The sequence below is a fragment of the Rattus norvegicus genome, chromosome 10, assembly GCF_021556685.1.
Source record: "Rattus norvegicus strain SHRSP/BbbUtx chromosome 10, alternate assembly SHRSP_T2T, whole genome shotgun sequence".
Lineage (NCBI taxonomy): Eukaryota > Metazoa > Chordata > Mammalia > Rodentia > Muridae > Rattus > Rattus norvegicus.
In genome coordinates this window covers 96182296-96199069 of record NC_141543.1, presented here as the reverse complement: position 1 = coordinate 96199069, position 16774 = coordinate 96182296, and the positions used below count along the sequence as shown (strand labels likewise).

Below are 16774 nucleotides of genomic sequence, written 5' to 3'. Positions count from 1 at the left end.
GTTGGTTTAATGTGAAACTAACTTTACATCCTAAAAGTAGCATGATCCAAGTGATCTAATCATCAACACTTTAAAGAGTTATCTTGGGCTAGTGAGATGGCTCAGCCGATAAAGGTATATGCTCTGTAACCCTGGCAACTTGAATCATAACTCGGCACCCAGGAGATAGTGATAAGAGAGAGTGACGTCATAAGTTTATGCTCAGCCTCTGCACACATCCATAGCATATACACTAACATACAGTAATGAAAATTAAAAAGAACTGTCTCTATGTTGCATGCTATTTAAGTTGAGACAGTGAAGTCGTGGAGTAGAGACCTTCCTCCTTGGGATGAGCCTCTCTACTCTAGCACCTGAAGGACTCTGTGTGCTAAATGTCGCTTTTTTTCCCCACTGATATATTTTCTTCTCCTCCACCTTTTTCTCACTTCATGATGTAAACAAATTAGTGGCCTAACAATAACATGCTTTATGAGTGATGTCATCTTTTGTCTCAGGGCTTCTTGCACTTACAATATAAAGTGTTAAAGACAACTGGGCAAGATCATCTATAACAATAGCTCCCCTCCCTCTCCCCTCCCCCTACCCCCTCCCCTCTCCCTGTCCTCTCCCTGCCTCCTTTTTCTCTTTTCTTTGTATTTTTAGAGGTAAATAAACAGAAGTAGAGTTAGAGAGTTTTACACAGCCCTACAGACAGAAACAAAGGAACAAAGGAACAAAACCAAGCTTCCAAGTGCCCCAGCTGGCTCACCATCAGCAGGCAGTGTTCTCAGTAGCCTTTCTTGTTCCTTCTCTGTGAGTTCGATCCCCAGGTTCTTTAAGATGTTTCTCATGTCAACGGAATTGATCTTGTCTCCTTTCAAAGAGGGAGTTGAGGGCACATGAGCTTTACAGGATGTGTCTGAGTAACGTGAACAATTACCATGGGTTGAAAAACTTTGGTCAAGTGGAAGAATCAATTACAGAGCCGATGGGTACACGCCACGGGAGCTACTGACTTTACATACACGAGAGGCGCTTTGTTGGTGCGACGCCACGGGAGCTACTGACTTTACATACACGAGAGGCGCTTTGTTGGTGCGTTTGTTTGTTTTACTAACATTAGAAAATATAACTTTTAGAATTAAAAGCTGATGAGAGAACTATGATAACATTGATTCTTACGAGCTGCTCTTCAGAAATATTTGTGTGGTAAGATGTTTGCTTCTTCCAGTGAAAATGGTGTTCCCATCATTCCTATATTTTATTTACTATACCATATTCTATAAGGTTTTAGACTACTTTAAGCCATTTGTGAAGTGAGGTACATTAAGGAAAACGGACAATATTGTATTCTGGTACAAAACACTTTATCATCTGAAGTTAGTCCAAGGGGCCTTAGATGTGATTATCTCAATATGAAACATTTTAATTTTATGTGATTCTAGAAATGCCATGGAAAAACTGAGGTGCCACTGATTGGAATTCCTAAATATTTTCTCTTCTTTTCAGTGACCTTTAATTTAAATAAATTTAACGTAAGTACTTACACTATCAGAAGGTACTTCCTCACCTGTAAAAGCCTTCAATTTTTTCATCAATGTCTCTAGAGAAATCTTGTTAGCTGGAAGAAAGCATGAGAATAAAAATGACAAACTGTCATTTATCATTTACAAAGACTCTCTCCTAGGCACTTTATATAGTTATTTAAGAAATACAGTGGTGAGGACTGGAGAAATGGCTCAGTGGCTAAGAGCCCTTACTGTTCTTCTAAAGTACCCAGGTTTGATTCTCAGTACCCAGATGCCTGTTACTCCAGGAGACCCAATGCCCACCCCTGGCTTTATCAGTGCTGCATGCATGTAGTATACAGACATACATGCAGGCAAAGCACTCATACACACAAAATAATACATTTCTAAGAAGAAATATGCAGGCAACATCTCCTGTTGTCTTATCCAATTCCATTGCCTCCGTGAATATCATGAAGAAAATCTTGAAAGTATAAAGGTCCCATTTCAATAGTATGAATCTCATTCACAATTCTAATATCCCAAACTCATCATGTGTGTTAGTGATGGGAAGAAATTCAGAAGTACCATTATCTCAAGATTCTGTATTTTGCTATTCAATGTGTAGAAGACTGTCTACTACTGGTCATGAGTGGAGATTAAAAATGTCACACACTCAGACATAGGCTTCAACACTAATTTTGCTTACTGTTTGCTTATATGCTTTCCCCGTATGTATAAATTTCTGATTACATGACACGAGGCCACCATTCCTAAGGCCCCTTACCCTAGGACTTTTATTGTTAAGGTCTTTCTTTTCATAAAGAAGTACTCTCCCAGTGTAAGTAGGATATTTGAAAGCCCCACTTACCATCAACAGGGAGATTTTGCATCAGATCCTTAAATTCGTTATCCTTGAGTTTGATTCCTAATTTATCCATGACAGATTTCAGGTTGCCGGTACTGACCATCCCACCTGAGGAAAGAGAGACTCATGAAGGAGGACACAAAGCTTCCAAGACAGCTTCCTAAAGCCTTTGGAGGTAGTTACCCTGCTGCCAACTCACACATTGTGCCAGTACTCAGAAAGATTGCATATAAATTCTTTTGGGAAGGTAGATCACACATTTTCTAATGCTTATTCATAGACTTTCTTCAGTTATTTACTAGTATTAGTAATGTCTAAAATAGGAAAAAACTATTTTATTTATATTAACATTATTTTGAACGGTCACATTCTACTGATAAACATTCTTAAGGTTTAGGTAGTGAAGGTGTTAAATGCAGTGATAAATTATGGCTTGCGATTGTAAGGCAAAGAAACTGTCCTCCCTAAAGTTGCTTTCAGTTAGAGCATTTTATCATAGCAACAGAGATGAAGCCAGGAGCACGAATATTGGTGTTTTCTTTGCAAGACGAGACTATATGAAGTAATGTGTTGTAATAACCAGCCAAATTTAGTCATTTATACTTTAAAGCATCATGTACATGATAAATATGTGTAATTTCATTTTAATAAAAATGAATACTGAGGAAATTCTAGTTCTGGAGGTAACTATTTCTTGTTTCTGAACAATATTTGGGGTTAATTTACAATGGCTGAACTCCAAGTCTAGTTTCTGTTTTCTCCTGACTAAATACGCTACTAATTTTTCAAATTGCCCTTTTTTCTACAAATGTGAAATCCTGTTGTTTCTTTTGTTCAAAAAAGGAAACGAAATCTTGAAAAAGTGGGGGTCTTCTTCCTTAGGTCTAAGATAGAGGCTCGGCAGCTGCAGTAAAGGCTGTGACAGCAATGGGGCATACGTTTATGTACAAGTACGTATGAGCTCTGGTGTCTCCAAAACTTACTGTCACTCACCTTTCAAAGTCTTCAAGCTTGCTAGCAACCTGTTTCGGTAGACCTTTCCGTCTTCTGTAAAGATACAGGATCCAAGTTACAGAAGTGTGTCTGATCATTAGCATTTGCTCAGGAAAACAGACATTTAGAATCTTCTCTAGAGATCTCCCTTCTTATAAAAACCGTGAGAGCCAATGAGATGGTAAGGGAGCTTGCTGCCAAGTCCAGTCTAACAACTCCAGTCGAATCCCCTGGATCCACATGGTGGGAGAAGAGAAGCTACTTCTACAAAGTTGTACATGACCTCCATACACGTACGGTGGAACAGGCACACCCACACCCATTACACATATGCATGTGTGTGGATAACAATGTTAGAGGAAATTGGGGAAGTTTAGTAGTCAGGTTCTATATCACACACACACACACACACACACACACACACACACACACACACACACACCTCTTTTACTCTTCCCCAGCCCTGCTCATTCCTAAACTATCTCTTACTCTTCCCATGAATCCTGTCTCCCTTGGCATTGACAGCATACTAAAGAGGAATGTCCAGATCTAAAATGGAAGCCTGTGTAGAGAGAATTCGTGTCAGAGTACATGGACAATCTAATTTTTAATAGTTTCTGAGACAGTCTTTCTACTTAGTGTTACAAAAACGAGGATAGTTTTGTCACAGCAATCTAAAACCCTCTTTATCGCATTAATATTTAAGATGCTTACCATCAAATGGCAGCTTCTCCATCAGTTTGGTGAAGTCTTCATCTTTGAACTCTATCCCCATATTTTCCAGAAAACTCTTTACCTCATCAATACCAATTTTTTCTCCTTAATAATAAAGATTAAGATAATGACACACATGGAATTTTGCATAGTTATAAATAATTAAACTATTCAATATAAGCTCAGGGTAGGGATATCCACGGCCACTAAGATCTAGAGAGAACAACCTTCAAAGAAACATGATGTCTCTGTTGATGGCATCAAGTGAAGAGAGCTTGCTCTTAATGCTGGTTGTGAGAACATGCCAGTGGGGTACACTGAGAACGTAGTCAGCCCCAGAACCACTTTGAAATCCGACCCCATATTTTCTCCATCTCACTTAGGCTTCCTGAGATCGATATGACTGAGAGCAACGGTAGATACAAAAGAAACCCATTTCTGTAAGTGGCGGCTGACTTTGCTGTAGGATTGCTGGAAACCCTGCCAGTCCTTCTAAAGACTGGATGGTTTTTGGTCTAAGAACTTTCCTATCCAAATACCAATCAGGGCTGACTCTGCTTGGCTTCTGACATCAAGTAACACCAACCACACTAACAGACGAAGAAGAAAACACATTAGAAAACATTCCAATTTCTGGATGTTGGATTGAGAAACAAATAGGTGTTATAGAATTGGCGATAAAGACATGAGGGAAATCGTGTTGAAGCTGGAGAGATGGTTCTCCTAAAAGACCTCAACTTGGTTCATAACTGCCTGACCCAGGGATGAAGCATCCTACATGTGTCGTTTACTCACGGAGATGGTCACAAATGCACACATAAATGATACTTAAAATCCTTTACTGTAAAAAATTAGGATCTCACTTGCCTGTAAAGGTTCTTGCTTCATCCAATACCTTGGCTAGATCAACTTTTCCATTAGCTGTGAATAAAAGGTTGAAAGGAGAAATGCAATTAATGTGGTAAGTTCAGAAGCCAGGTGCAGAGGATAAGCAGTGGAAGAGCTTGCCCACAAATTTCCAGCCCACCTTGAAGTGGGTAGCACGATGCCTTACTAAAGAGTGACTTGGGCCCCTAAGGTCTCTGTTGTTCCACATGAATTTTAAGATTGCTTTTATATCCCTGTGAAAAACTGAAATTTAGTAAATTGAATGTAGATTGCTTTAAGTAATTTGGACACTGTAATAGTATTAATTCTTCCTACCTATAAATTGAAATTATTTTGGGTCTGTGGTTGGTTCCCTCTCTGGGGTTAGCAGATGTTCATTAATGTCTCAGAGGAAATGGTGCTATCCAAACTTAGAACTAAATATCTCCTTTCTTCACACAATTACCAGCCTAAAGTATTTTGAATTAACAATGGAAAATAGACTGATAATATTTAACCTCTTTAATTTTGGGGGGGTGTCTGGTCAGATTTTCTATTTCGGGATGATTCAGAATTGATAAATTGTCTAGAAATCGATAAAATGTCACTTTTCTAGGCTGTCCAATTCATTGCTTTGTAACTGCTCACACGCTTTGAGCTTTTGTACATCTGTGCTCTCAGCTATAATGTCTTCTCTTTAATCTTTGTGGGATTTTTTTATTTTTTTATTTTTTGAGCATTCTCACTTTTATTCTTAGTCTAGCCAAAGGTTTGTTGATTTCATTTCTATTTAAAGAAAAACAAATCTTAGTTTGGTCAGCATTTTCTATTGTTTTCCTAGTCTTTCACTTATTTCTACTTCAACCTTTTTTTTCAAGTAATATACATTATTTTATTAAAAATAATAAAAGCAACATCCTAAAAGTTTTTTTTTAATTTTTACTGGCAATTCCTATGAAGTTTGTTTCGCTACCATAAGAAATTAAAGAAACTTTTAAATATTTAAAAACATTCGACATCAAAAGCTTTCAATCTAACTGTATGTTTTAACCACTCAAAAAGCTACAAACATTTTTTTAAAAGTACTTTCACTTCAAAGAATCTCATCAGTTGAACAAAATTCTGTGTAGTTTTTACAGTGAAGCTAATGTCAAATTTCACATTCTTAGCAAAATGGTTGCCCGAGCACATACAGTCCACGCATTTTTGGACAGTCATTTATTCTTCATCCTGTCTTCTTTCTTCCTCTTTCTCTTCCTCCTCCCTCCTCCCTCCTCCTCTTTCTTCTTCTCCTTCTCCTTCTCCTCCTCCTCCTCACCCTCCTCCTCCTCACCCTCCTCCTCCTCACCCTCCTCCTCCTCGCCCTCCTCCTCACCCTCCTCCTCCTCACCCTCCTCCTCCTCACCCTCCTCCTCCTCACCCTCCTCCTCCTCGCCCTCCTCCTCCTCGCCCTCCTCCTCCTCGCCCTCCTCCTCCTCGCCCTCCTCCTCACCCTCCTCCTCCTCACCCTCCTCCTCCTCACCCTCCTCCTCCTCGCCCTCCTCCTCACCCTCCTCCTCCTCACCCTCCTCCTCCTCACCCTCCTCCTCCTCACCCTCCTCCTCCTCACCCTCCTCCTCACCCTCCTCCTCCTCCTCACCCTCCTCCTCCTCACCTTCCTCCTCCTCCTCACCCTCCTCCTCCTCACCCTCCTCCTCCTCACCCTCCTCCTCACCCTCCTCCTCACCCTCCTCCTCCTCACCTTCCTCCTCCTCCTCACCCTCCTCCTCCTCACCCTCCTCCTCCTCACCCTCCTCCTCCTCCTCACCCTCCTCCTCCTCACCCTCCTCCTCCTCACCCTCCTCCTCCTCACCCTCCTCCTCCTCACCCTCCTCCTCACCCTCCTCCTCCTCACCCTCCTCCTCCTCCTCACCCTCCTCCTCCTCGCCCTCCTCCTCCTCACCCTCCTCCTCCTCACCCTCCTCCTCCTCTTCTCCTCCTTCTTCTCCGGTTTGAGCCTGTTGTCCCACCAAGACCCTTCTTTGCTGTTTCACCTTTATGCTCAGCACCGTACGCACAGCAATATCCTTTTCACACGCCTCCCTTAGCTTAGCTGCTCTCCGCTCATACGGTTGTTTATCTTTGACAGATTGCTCAGACCACATCTCACCCAGTTTCCTCGCAGTATCTCCGATAGACAGGCCTGGGCGTTCACTTTTGATCTCTGGGAGATGTTCAGAGCAAAACAGGAAGAAAGCAGTCGGTGGTCCTTTTCGAGCATTAGGATCTTCTTCCTTTCCTTTCTTATCGCCTTTCTCTCTGTCATAACGAGCCTAGTTGCTCTTGGCCAGATCTTCAAACTTTGACTCTTCCTTTGCAGATATGGTCTTCCATCTCTCGGGGCTTTTCTTTCAGAACTCACGGAAGTTGACTGGGGAGCTGGCGAGCCTCTTGTGCTCCTTCCGGCAGGTCTGCGGGAAGAAGGCTTTCGAGGACTTTGCGCCTTGTGGCTTGGAGCCTCTCTTGCCCATTCTGACTGCAGCTGGCACGGGCTTTCCCCTCAGAGCCCAACAGAGATACTTCCTTCCGGAAGCTCCAGTGTGAACGCTCCACTTCAACCTTTGATGTTTCTTACCTTCTGGTATGTTTGGCTTTAGTCTGTTTTTCCTTTTCTAGTCCCCTGAGGCTCACCGTTAGGATGTTTATTTGAGATCTCTGTTGATGGCCGTCCTTTATTCTAAGTTTCCCCTTTAGAACTGTTTTTTGATGTATCTCATAAATCTTGGGATTTTTTTATATTCCTTAAAAAAGGCTTTGTTATATTTATTTATTTTTCTTAATGTTTGACATGGTTATCCTTGTTCACTTCCAGCTCCAGCAAAGATGCATGAAATCCTCTTACCCACCACTCTTTCACTTTTGGTCTCTCTAAGTTCTTAAACTCAATTGAGTCAAATGGTTGGGTTTGATTTATCTACTCTTACAGTCTGCCTTTTGATTGTAGAATTTAGTCCGTTCACACTTGGTGTAGTTATAGGTAGGTAAGGAGTTACCCTTACCATTTTGTTAATTGGTTTCTATCTGTTTCAATATGTTAAGTGCTTCTGTTGTTTGAAGAAAGTCTTCGGCCTTCATGGAGACAGATACAAGAAGGAAGGAAGGACCTAGAAATTTGCCCTGTACTTCTTAGACCTCCTTTGACTTTTGGAACAGAAAAAAAAAAAAAAAAAACCTTGACAGTGGGTAAAATCTCTTAAGCGACGTGAGTAGGATTTAAAATAAATTTATTTCTAGGTATTTTGTAAATGTGCTTTGTTGCTTTAAATTGAATATTTTTGTTTCTAGCTATGGGGGAATGACTTAAAATTTTATATTTTAATCTTGTTCAAAGGCCCATGAACCAAAACGACATATCTAAAATTCAATGATTTTAATGGACTTTTCTTGTTTTATTTCCTAATTTTCAAAGGCACGTGAAAATAAAATCTTACTTAATTTTCTCACTTACGTAGTTAGAGGTTTTTGTTTTTTTTTTAAGCTGGTACTTAAAATGTTTTTTATAATGCTAGGGTTCCCTAAGATTTTGAAAACACTCAGCACCAAGTCAATCTGGTTTTTCAAATCTTAGCTGTAGGATTAAATGCCTTCTTCGGGGACAGACTGTTATGTAAGGGGCATACCGTCAACCGGCAGACTCTCTGCCAGCTGCTCCACTTCCCGTTCAGTAAGTTTGATACCCATGCTTTCCAGGAAAGCGGCCAGTCTTTTGACATCAACTTTTCCTTCTTAAGGGGAGGCGGGGGGCGGGGGGGAGAAAGACACAAAGAAAAAGGAGAGTAAATGAGAGATGCAAACCATGAAAATCACGTTTGTGTTTTTAATGACTGTGTAACTACTTTAAGAAAATATAAAAAAAATATACTTTGCATTTTTGTATTGTTATTAGTATTTATTACAAAAATCGTCTAAAATTTCCCAATAAAACAGAGAAGGTCAAGAGTCATAAGGTAATTGCAACCTGCTTTTAAAAACTCTTTTGGGCTGGAGAGATGGCTCAGGGGTCAAGAGCACTGACTGCTCTCCCAGAGGTCCTGAGTTCAAATCCCAGCAACCACATGGTGGCTCACAAACATCTGTAATGAGATCTGATGCCCTCTTTTGGTGTATCTGAAGACAGCTACAGTGTGCTCATAAATAAATAAATAAATAAATAAACAAACAAACAAACAAATAAATCTGTCTTAAAAAAAAAAAAAAACTCTTTCCTGGCCACAAACCTGTCAGAACCGAGAAGTTCTTTAGAAGGCTTAACGGCACTGGACTAGAGTCAGCTCACTGATGCATCATTTCCAATACTTGTAGTCAATATTAAAGAGTACTAATTCCATTGCCAGACTCCCAGATTGTTTTTGTCTACTACTGAATGATATTCCTAAAACTAACAAAACGCATGTGTTCTTTCTCTACAATTTTACTCTATGTATTTAGGTAACGAAGCCTTTTGTTACCTAAATTTAAAAATTTTTTTTTTCAATTTTTATTTTTTCCTCTTGGTAATAAATTTATGAGGAGTCTAAGTCTGATGTTTTCTTTGAGGAGGAGAGAGAAACAACGGCAGGAATACTTTATAAAGCCTGAGGATTTCAGACAGACGCCTTAGTGTGAGCTTTAACTCACCTTTGAGAGACTTCACAGCTTTCAGGACTCTTTTCCAATACACCATCCCGTTTTCTGTGTGGAAGCAAGATCATTTTGGGTGAGCCTTTTACATCACTCACGAACACCGGTGAGAGAAGAACAGAATGTTAAAGCAGCAAAGAATGAAAACAGACCTCACCACCCATCCTAGGGAACAGGGCATTTAAAGAGTCCGAAACCCAAAAGGAAAGGAACAACAGACGTTAAGACAGAAATGGAAGTCGGTAAGCAGAAGACTCAAGACAGCAGGTTTAAGAATCCTCAGGAGTGAAATAAAATGTAAGCCACAATATTAACAAGCTACAGGGTCAGGAAGAAGACAAACAGAGTGATGTCTGATGGGAAAGAGAGTGAAGATGGCTATGGATAGACAGTGTATTTTACAAATTGCATGAAAACACTTTCCAGATCCAAACACTATATATAAATTGGTTAATATTCCAGAGGGGAAAAGGCTTTTTCTTTTTCTTTTTCTTTTTCTTTTTTTTTTTTTGGCAGGGCTGGGAATTGAACCATGACCTCATGCGAGCAAGGGAAGCATGCTACCCTGGATGTAAACTATAAAATTGGTGGGAGACAAAAATAGCGAACTGAAACAGTTCACTTCCTGTTTTCCGTTGTTTACATACAACAACTCAAGAGGCTTTGGGCAATCACGTGGACTGTACCTTGATGATAGTGAAATCATTTATCTCATCACGACAGGTTCGGAGAAGAGTTCCGCGGCCCTGGAACCAAACCTCTACAGCGCTGCCAGTATGTCTTTATTCTAACCTTCGATTTAGGTACCATTTTAGAATTATAGAAAGGGCAAATATAGCGTGAAGAGTTCTCCCAACTCTCTTCCTTTGGCCGCGTGTTTTGCGAGCCACCCTAACTTGCATCCGTCGTATCGGACACACCCAGATAATAGATGGACTTGATCTTGTCAATCGCTCCTTTGCTGCCACTGTTCAAAACGATGGACGGAGCTGCCACGCCTCTAATTTTTCACTGTCGGCTGCTGCCTTAGTCTCTTGTCTCATCATTTCCACAAGTCGTTTATTTTATAATATATTCTTTAGATGGTCTAGACCTTCTAGGCACTGAAATTTGCATTTCCCTCCCAGGCTTGTTCAATTACGGTCCGGAAACTCTGGTGGCTTTTCAAGTCTTACCGTCCACGGGCAGCATTCTCAGCAGGTTTATGTACTCCGGACCGGTAAACTCGACCCCCAACTTCCTTAGCAGATTTCTCACATTACTCACAGCAACCTTCCCCCCTAAAAGATCAGACACAGTGGGAGGTGGGCACATTAGTTGTCTCCAAGTTTAGGCTGAGTAACAGAAGCAGAACACAGTTCTTCCACCCTGCCCTGGGTGGGAGGAACTCTGGGGTGTTTGCGTGTTCCTTAAGCATTTACACGGGCTCTCTTTAGAGTCTAGAAAAGCTAAATTGGGCTTTATTACTGTGAAATCAGCACATACGGTGGCTAGTATAAATAATCCTCCAAGAATGCATTTTACGCTTTCATTAAGGTTTCAGTTGTCAACTGTGTTAACTGAATCTTATAAAAACTCAGAGTGCCCTTTCCTGAGCCTGCGTATTTCACAGAGAGATTAGGAACTAAGATTCTACACAACACAGGATTCCTTACTAAGACAAAGTCCTATAGGTGTTTTATTTGTACTGTTTTGGCCACATTTTGTCAAATTTATGCAATCTAAGACTTTTCTTCTACTGAATCTAATTTCAGAGCAGCGTGGAAAAACAACAGAACAGTACAAATTATTATAATGGTCTGAAGAAGGCTTTAGTCTGGCAAGAACTCATCACTGACCTCTGAAAGCATTTGCTTCTTTTATCATAGCTCTTATATCGATTTTCCCAGTAGCTGCAAGATACACGAATAATGAGAATAAAGATCAGAAACAAGCACGATTTATAATAGTCATCACAGCACTCTTCCTTAGTGTGAGACGGAAAGGGTTTTAATCCCACAGTGAAGCTTTATTGACAACGCAGCTTTTGGAAGTTTTAGCCACAAAAGAACGCTCTGGAGTGTTTCTCTTCAGCTCTTCACTCTGAGGTGAGCATCTGTTAGTTAGCCTGACCACAGGAACAACATTTTAACACAAGTTTACGCTACATGGCAACACACTAAGAAAATCTCCATTCACATACAGTTGGCTCATATCACAATCCATGCAATGTTATAATTAAACTGTACGGACTTTACCAATGCTTCAATTACACACAGACGTGATTAATGTCACATATTAGTGGCACAGCTTTTCTATACCAGATATTTAGAGGTCTGTTTTTAATGACTGTCAGCCTACCATTTACATGGTAGTAAAAGACATAATTTAAAATATAAATTATGTCTATACACTATTGCTCATGTATGAAATTCTTAAGAGATCAAAATAAATAGAAATGAAACAACCAGTATGATTGAAAATTTAATTTAGGGATTTTTTAATTTTCTGTAATGTTTTGTAATGCCTCTTTAAAACTGGTAAAAATAATGTATATATGTACGTATGTATGTATGCATGTATGTATGAATGTATGTGTGCATGTATGAATGAATGCATGTATGTATGTATGAACATATGTATGAATGAATGAGTGAATGAATGAATGAGTGAATGAATGAATGTATATGAATCAGTGTTTTTCCAGATCTTGGAAAAGAGGGTCTCACTACAACATGCTGATCAGTCTCACTTGTATCTCGGTCGATGACAAGGAACCAAATAGGTGGTATACTACTGTTACTTCTTTGAAACTTTTTCTCTGTTTTATATTGACTAGAGGAAATAGCCTCTGCCAATGTGAAGCCATTCGGAGAGGTTTGATCCTTATCCCTACAAGCTGGTCTCTGCTTTTCCACCATTTTATCTTTAAATTGCTTGCACCCCAATACACTTCCTTTGCACTGTCCCACTTGCTTCCTTTTTCCTTTTGCCTCCTCATCTTGGCCCTTTGTAGTGACTCCTCAGCCAGATATAGAATTCACAGTGAAAGAACTCATTCTCTTGCTGTAAATGCTAAGAGGAAGGATTTATTCTTACTTTAGCTGTGTGCGTGCATGTGTGTGTGTGTGTGTGTGTGTGTGTGTGTGTGTGTGTCTGTCTGCATGTAGGTCAAAGGATAACCACAGTTGTGCTTCCTCAGATGCTATCATCCTTGATTTTTAAGACAATGTCTAAAGGTTAGACTAGGCTGGCCGTCCAGGGAGCCCAAGGTACAAGGCAGTCTATCTCCACCTCTCCAGTGCTGGAATTAAAAGTGAGCGTATGCTATCATACTCAACGTTTTAATTATAATACTTAACTTTTTAAGTTGCTTGATGTCCATAGCATTTTGAAGTTCTGCGTACTTAATCGCAGAAGGTTAGATTATGATAATACTGACAGCGATGATAGAACTGATAGAATTTGGTCCTCACAAAGCTTTATTAATTAGGTATTCTCAATATGCTTTTATATAGATGAAGAAAGTGGGGCACAGAAAGGACATCAAGATGATATGAGCATTCAAAAGAAGAGCCGGATTCAAATCAGTCAGCCTGGCTCTGGAGTCTGCATTTTAAACAGCTTTGCCATTCTGATGCAAAATGGTGGGTGCTTACCAGAAACAGGCAGGTTTTGTTTCAGATCCTTAAGTTCTGAATCTGAGAGGTCCATCTCTGTGTTCTTCAGAAACATGTCCACTTTATCAGGCTTGATTTTCCCTTCTTAAAAAGAGATACAGCTAAATGTAAAAGATAGTAACTTTAAAATGGGTCAAAAAATAGATGACCCCGTTCTTTGCTATTTAGGTAATAAAATGATTGTTGTTAATTGAACTTTCAGTTCGATGGAACGTGCTGTCAATTACATTTTAAAAGTTGTGAACATTTAGATTTCATTTGGGAGTCTGATAAACTTTTGAGAATTTCCAGAGGAATGGGGAAATTTCCTCTGCAACTTAAAATTAAAAATATAAAATTGAATGCAATTGACTTTATTGGCACTTCTAGGTTCCTAGAAGAGATAAGTTCATAGAAAGTGGAACAGAGGTGGTCAGGAGCTGGGGGAAGGAGAAAATACTAGTGAATCCCTAACAGGTACAGAGTTTCTGTTCACTATGACAAAAGGCTCTGAAGGTGAGGAGTGGGCACGGCTGTACAGCACCGTGAGTGCAGCACCTAATGTTAGTGGTGCGTGCACTTAAAATGGTAAACTGTGCTGTGAGTGGTTTACCTCAGTAAAGATGGCAGCTTACGGGGGCTCTACAGAAGATTTTAATGACAAGGATAAAGACTGAGCCTACCAGAAGGGTCGTTCGTGTCTGAATGTCCAGGAAAGAAAGTAAGCAAACCATGAGGTCTTCTTGTATGTTTGCTTTTACACCACAGTTCTCTTACCTTTAAGGGTCATTAAACCCTTCATCAATCTCTTCTGATAAGTCTTCCTATTAGCTGTAAGAAGAAACAATTCAGGCCAAGGAGAAATCAATTATTATGACAGTATTAAAAAAAACCATCTCAGAAGTATGTCTCTAAACCAAGTCCTTGTTTTCTTTCTATGTAAATCAACGCATAGAAACATTTTATGACATAGGATTTTGAAAAATTTGAGCATCTTTTTCTGTCTGGCATGTGTGTGGCAGACTTTTTGCTGCTGTGAGATTAACCTGAGAGAATCAACTTAATGGAGGAAAGATTTATTTCGATTCATGGTTTCGGGGATTTTAGATCACGGTCGGCCCGTCTCATGTTTCTGGAACAGAGATGAATGAGTACACCACAGCAGAAATGCCTGATGTGGCTGAGATGCTCTCCTCACAGCTGAGTAGGACAGAGTGTCTGTACAGAAGCACACAAACCCTGGCTTCCCAGAAGGTTACACTGAGGGGGTTTACTAGCAGAACCGTAGCTACTTTAGGCTGGATGGTTCTTATATGCAGCAGGGCTGTCTTATCCACTGAAACTTGTTTATTACTCTAAGGGTGTTATTAACCCATGGCGTCAGCCCACTAGTTACCAGTGGTACCCCCCACATCTGCCCCTGCCAGATGCACCACAGAAAGCCTGCCTCTAGATGCTGCCAATGTCTGCTCAGCATAAAAACTGTCCCCTGCCGAAAATCACAGCTGTGTCTATTTTAAACACTTACCATCAGCTTGTAAATTTTCCACCAGCCTTAGGAATTCCTTGTCTGTAAGTTCTATCCCCATGTCTTCCACAACATCTGCTAAATCGTCCATGTCAATAACCTCTCCTGTAAACAATAAGAATAAAAAAATCTAAGAACTTTAAAATTACTTAAACATTCTCAGCATTGTTCTCAAGTGCTGTACCAAGAGCAAATCTTCAATATAAACAGAGGTAAACAGCATCTTCTTGTAATCACGGGGAAAGTGTTATACATGCTAATGTGTGGAGTAAAGCATCACTATAGACCAGAATATTCTTGGTGGTCTGGATTCATAAATTAGTAAAATTTGTTAGCCTTTTTGTAACATCTGTATCCTTAACCGAAGCTTTGCTTAATTGATTAATCATACGTCATTTAATCTCAGTAGTCAAATATGTTGTGGAGAAATAATTAAGAAGAAAAAAAAAGTCCTGTTAAAAAGAGGCGATTAAAATTTTGCATAGAGAGGCTGGCTAGAGAGATGGCTCAGTGGTTAGAGGACTTGCTGCTCTTGCAGAGGACTAGGCTTGATTCCTGGCATTTACCACAGTGGCTCACAACTATCTATAACTCTAATTCCATGAGATCTGATACCATTTTTAGGCCTCCAGGGGTTCCAGACACTCATGTGGTCTACACACATACATGTAGGCAAAACATTCGGACACATAAATACTTTTACACAAAATAATAACTGAAATATAGCTAGTCTGTATTCCAATTCTAGGAAATTAGAGATATAGCACTCATAAGTGAAAGGGAAAATACCTGAATAAAGGTGATAACCATGATATGTGGATCATAAACGTAATTTAGTAGGATTATTTATGTCCTCAGGTTCATCCTGAGTACTTTATCACTCACCTCTAGCGGCTTTTACTGTGTCTAGAAGCTTACTGAGACTAATCTTCCCATCAGCTATGAGAAAAGACGTAATCAATTAGATCTCTTTATGTATACAACATGCCTATTTATAACTCGAGCCAAAATCTAATCTTTTTGTTGTATTTTTCAAGTCATATATAGTTTATAATTAATAGAATTGGGCAAATCTTCCAGCAAAATAAGACCATCAGTCTCCTATCTTATATGGCCTTTCACATTTTTCCTTAGAAAGAGTGTAAAATTTGACTTGCATTAGCCATAATGTTCTATCAGTGATCATCACAAAAGGGAAATTTTCATCTTTTGGTCAAAATACTCCCCTCTTATATGTTCTATTACCTTGGCTTTCTGGATACTTATTTCTATTTATTGGAGACAACTACTAAGACATCTTACTGTTCTCCATATAGATCCTTATTAAAATATTTGGTAATTTGGGCTGGAGAGATGACTCAACGGAGCACTGAGGTGGAGCAGAGAACTGACTGCTCTTCCAGAGGTCCTGAGTTCAATTCCCAGCAAGACATCATGGATGCCTTCTCTTGGTGCATCTGAAGAGAGCGGTAGCATACGCACATACATATAATAAATAAATAAATCTTTTAAAAAAGTTTATATAAAAGAGGAAAGTGTTTTAAAATATTTGATAATTTGTTTATTGAATATATGACACTAGTAACAGTTTATATAATAATTGGCTTTGGGGATATGTGTGAGACACTGCTGGTGTCTACAAATCAGTCATAAGAAACAGAACCTAACTTGGTGATTCTCTGTCACATGACCAAACACCTCAGACTCAGCCCTTCCTAAGCAAGTCCATGAGGTAAACTGTGTCAACCTGAGGCCAAGGCTTAGATGGGGAGCAATGGGATAAATATAAAACAATGGAGTTGAGAAAATAGAAGTTGGTTCTTTGGAAAGATCAATAAAATTGGAAAATCTTTAGCCAGCACCATAAAGTTAGAAATGGAAAGAATGCTTTGTAATACTTGTTAAAAAGCCAGTACTGTGCCAATACCAAAACCAGATAAAGACAGAACAACAGAGCAATCTCCCTGTTGACCACAAACAGAAACATATTCAGTAAAACACTTAGAAACCTCATCTG

The 16774-nt window shown here is 39.7% G+C and overlaps 1 protein-coding gene and 1 long non-coding RNA gene across 2 annotated transcripts in view; one reads left to right on the top strand and one right to left on the bottom strand.

The window, feature by feature from the left end:
• Nucleotides 1-16774, bottom strand: part of Efcab3 (EF-hand calcium binding domain 3) — a 506364-nt gene that overhangs the window by 182653 nt on the left and 306937 nt on the right. Inside the window, exons 93-106 of the mRNA XM_087572380.1 lie at nucleotides 15643-15696; nucleotides 14758-14862; nucleotides 14007-14060; nucleotides 13230-13334; nucleotides 11430-11483; nucleotides 10767-10871; nucleotides 9589-9642; nucleotides 8592-8696; nucleotides 4933-4986; nucleotides 4066-4170; nucleotides 3352-3405; nucleotides 2362-2466; nucleotides 1553-1603; nucleotides 752-856 (exon numbers count right to left, since the gene is read on the bottom strand). Of these exons, the coding sequence (XP_087428506.1) occupies nucleotides 752-856; nucleotides 1553-1603; nucleotides 2362-2466; nucleotides 3352-3405; nucleotides 4066-4170; nucleotides 4933-4986; nucleotides 8592-8696; nucleotides 9589-9642; nucleotides 10767-10871; nucleotides 11430-11483; nucleotides 13230-13334; nucleotides 14007-14060; nucleotides 14758-14862; nucleotides 15643-15696 (1110 nt within the window). The remainder of the gene's footprint in view (nucleotides 1-751; nucleotides 857-1552; nucleotides 1604-2361; nucleotides 2467-3351; nucleotides 3406-4065; nucleotides 4171-4932; nucleotides 4987-8591; nucleotides 8697-9588; nucleotides 9643-10766; nucleotides 10872-11429; nucleotides 11484-13229; nucleotides 13335-14006; nucleotides 14061-14757; nucleotides 14863-15642; nucleotides 15697-16774) is intronic.
• LOC108352141 (uncharacterized) lies at nucleotides 7138-8217 on the top strand. The gene is made up of 2 exons (XR_015632161.1): nucleotides 7138-7552; nucleotides 8011-8217. It is a non-coding gene; the product is annotated as an uncharacterized LOC108352141 (long non-coding RNA).